Here is a 2,583-nt window from a genome sequence, read left to right as displayed (position 1 = left end):
ATTGATTTTTTAACGCATTTTTTCCGAGGTGTTTAGTGCCGATAGTGTAATTCTCTGTAAATGTCCGGCGCTGAGCCTGATTGGCAATTACAGCAGGACTTCAGTTAAGACAAGGGACGATTAGAAAACTAATTCGAGACGCACCGGACATATTTGGTTACTATTAAAATAAGTGGAAACGGCTAAATTGCGAGCTGCCTCCGGGCCCGTCCAGTCCGGGCTGCCTAATTAAATAGCTAACACGGATTAATTTCGCTGCAGTTCCAAGGGCTTTGGGTTCGGTATCAGCCGGGTGCGATTACGCGATTTATTAAATAACAAACTCACCGAAGTGAAGCCACTGGATTGCATCAACATAATAAGAAGACATCGTACATTCGCCGCTATATTGGATACACGAGATGAAGCCTCAGTATGGGGCCACATGTGGAGGACTTAAATTATAAAGTGCACAGGGATTTTCCCAGATGGTTTAATGTTTTCGGTTGATGACTTTATTTTCAGTGCCTACTTCAACTTTCTCCTGTTTGTATTTGTGTCTTCAAATTCCAAAGCGGTTTAGCAGCAAGAGAAAACTCGCGCAAAACCAGTTTACTGTTATTTGCATCACACGCCAATCCAGCTGGAAACTGGCTGATTCCGGCAAATCCATCAACGAAGATCGAATCAACAAAGGCAAATCCAATTTCCGCGTTGTTTAAGACAAAGAAATCCCTTGAAGCCATCCAGGTTGGTGCAGCAATAAAACTGCATACTGTGTGTGATCAGTGGCAAGTTTGGGGCTATTTTATGGGAGCCCGGGCTGGGACGCGCGGCGCATATAAATGTCCGATGATTTATGCATAGTATTCGGATGGAATGGCATTCTTTGTTGCAGTGTGGCACATGTGCTGAAAGAGTCTGGATGCGACGTTCCCGAGTACCTGCTGGCGATCAAGAAGAAGAACAAGAAGGCGATCAAAGAGGTGGCAAGGAGGGCGCCAACGCGCGACGAGATCACCACCGTGCCGATTTACGATCGGCTGAAGGGAGGCAAAAAGTAAATATAACAATGGCAAAAATTGAATACGAATCGACGCTGCTCGAAACTAAGACTTCGAAAATCCCATTTATTAATATCAAAAGCTCTGAAATTGCGGTTTGTGCCAACAATGGTATCGGGTTCGGGCTGGGAATTAAATTATTCCGGAACTTAATTTGATCCGAAACATCAATGTAGTTAATATTCAAAAGATTGTTTATTTTAACTTGTTCGAGGGATTCTTGCGCCCCGCCCCACCTATCCGGGGGAGAAATCGAGGCCGTTGATGGAGAATTAATTTGCTCCTGACGTATCACTTATTTAGGCCCAGATTTACAACTATATTTAGATGAGTTTAATTGTTGGGGATTAAAGGGCAACCTCGAGCAGTGACGTGTTGATTCACAAGCATGAGAAAACACACGTTTTCCGCAGTTGGGGGGCAACGTTTTCAAGTATGGTTATTCGTAGGCAAAAGTTTCGGGAAATTGCCAAAAGAATGAAAGCCGCAAAGCAGTCGAATCCCAAGAAGATGGTCAAGAAGAGTTTGCAACAGCGCACTAAAACAAAGCAGGTTGGCGAAAAGAAATTGAAAAGGGAGAAGAAGAAAAAACCTGCCTCCAAGCAGAAAACAAGATAGAGTTAATGTAGTTGTAAAAATATAAAACTTTAAATCCAGTCATTTTATTTTATTTAATACCCAGGAATAAAAGCGCACTCCTATTTCACATGTAATAGACGGATATCTATTAATTCTTTGCGCTCAATGCCGCACTTGAAGAATTTTCTTCGAATTTGCTAGAAATGCTCTTTACGAAACCCCAATTTCTTGCAATTGGGGCGATTTTTCACACATTTAGCTCACATAGTGCTACTCCGTCACATGTTAAATTTAATATTTTTTACGCGATAATACAATTTTCGGCAATTTTGAATGGGTGCTGCCATCTTATACCATTTACCTAGTTATAAAAATGTCAAAAAACATTGCTTAATGAACGCAGTCCGGAAACGTCAAACTTTCGCTTGCAAAAAATCCTTCTATTCAGTCGTACATATGGATTTGGGTAGAGAAAAAAGCTGAATGCTTCAAGTTGGAAGCCTGTGATTTACCCAGAATACGATTTGGACAAAATACGCAACTTTTTCGGGCTAAAATGCAATCCTAACCAAATTTATTGAATACAATTGTCAGTCTGATCGGTTTCGATATGCGACTGTCAAGGTCCAACGTATTTTTTTACTGGTTATAACGAACCCGTTTATAACGAACTCCCGGATATAACGATCACTTTTTAGGTTAGTTCTATATTCACTTTTCGTTTATAACGAACTTCCACGCTCAGCAACACGAATCGTGCGGAGTTGTTTACATTAGTGAGAGCGAGAAACAAGCAGTGACTTGGTTTTTGCCGCGTTATGTATGTAAATCGTTTTAGAATGGAAAAACAAAAACGCAAAGTTTTTCACTAAATGAAAAGTACGATATTATTAACAAAATAAAAAGTGGAGTAAAGCAGAGTGGCATTTGTAAGGATTAACACTTGGAAAGTCTACTGTTG

General features: G+C 40.7%; 1 protein-coding gene across 1 annotated transcript in view; it reads left to right on the top strand.

Annotated features, from left to right (window-relative positions):
* Positions 1-1,699, top strand: part of LOC109543780 (probable ATP-dependent RNA helicase DDX52) — an 11,378-nt gene extending 9,679 nt beyond the window's left edge. Inside the window, exons 8-9 of the mRNA XM_019913650.2 lie at positions 878-1,039; positions 1,493-1,699. Of these exons, the coding sequence (XP_019769209.2) occupies positions 878-1,039; positions 1,493-1,661 (331 nt within the window). The 3' untranslated portion in view covers positions 1,662-1,699. The remainder of the gene's footprint in view (positions 1-877; positions 1,040-1,492) is intronic.
* Positions 1,700-2,583: the final 884 nt, after the last annotated feature.

The sequence above is a fragment of the Dendroctonus ponderosae genome, unplaced genomic scaffold (assembly GCF_020466585.1).
Source record: "Dendroctonus ponderosae isolate FM_Combo_2020 unplaced genomic scaffold, Dpon_F_20191213v2 Dpon_F_20191213_4, whole genome shotgun sequence".
Classification (NCBI taxonomy): Eukaryota; Metazoa; Arthropoda; class Insecta; order Coleoptera; family Curculionidae; genus Dendroctonus; species Dendroctonus ponderosae.
The sequence above is the reverse complement of the archived record's forward strand: the minus strand, read 5'-3'. Positions and strand labels throughout refer to the sequence as shown.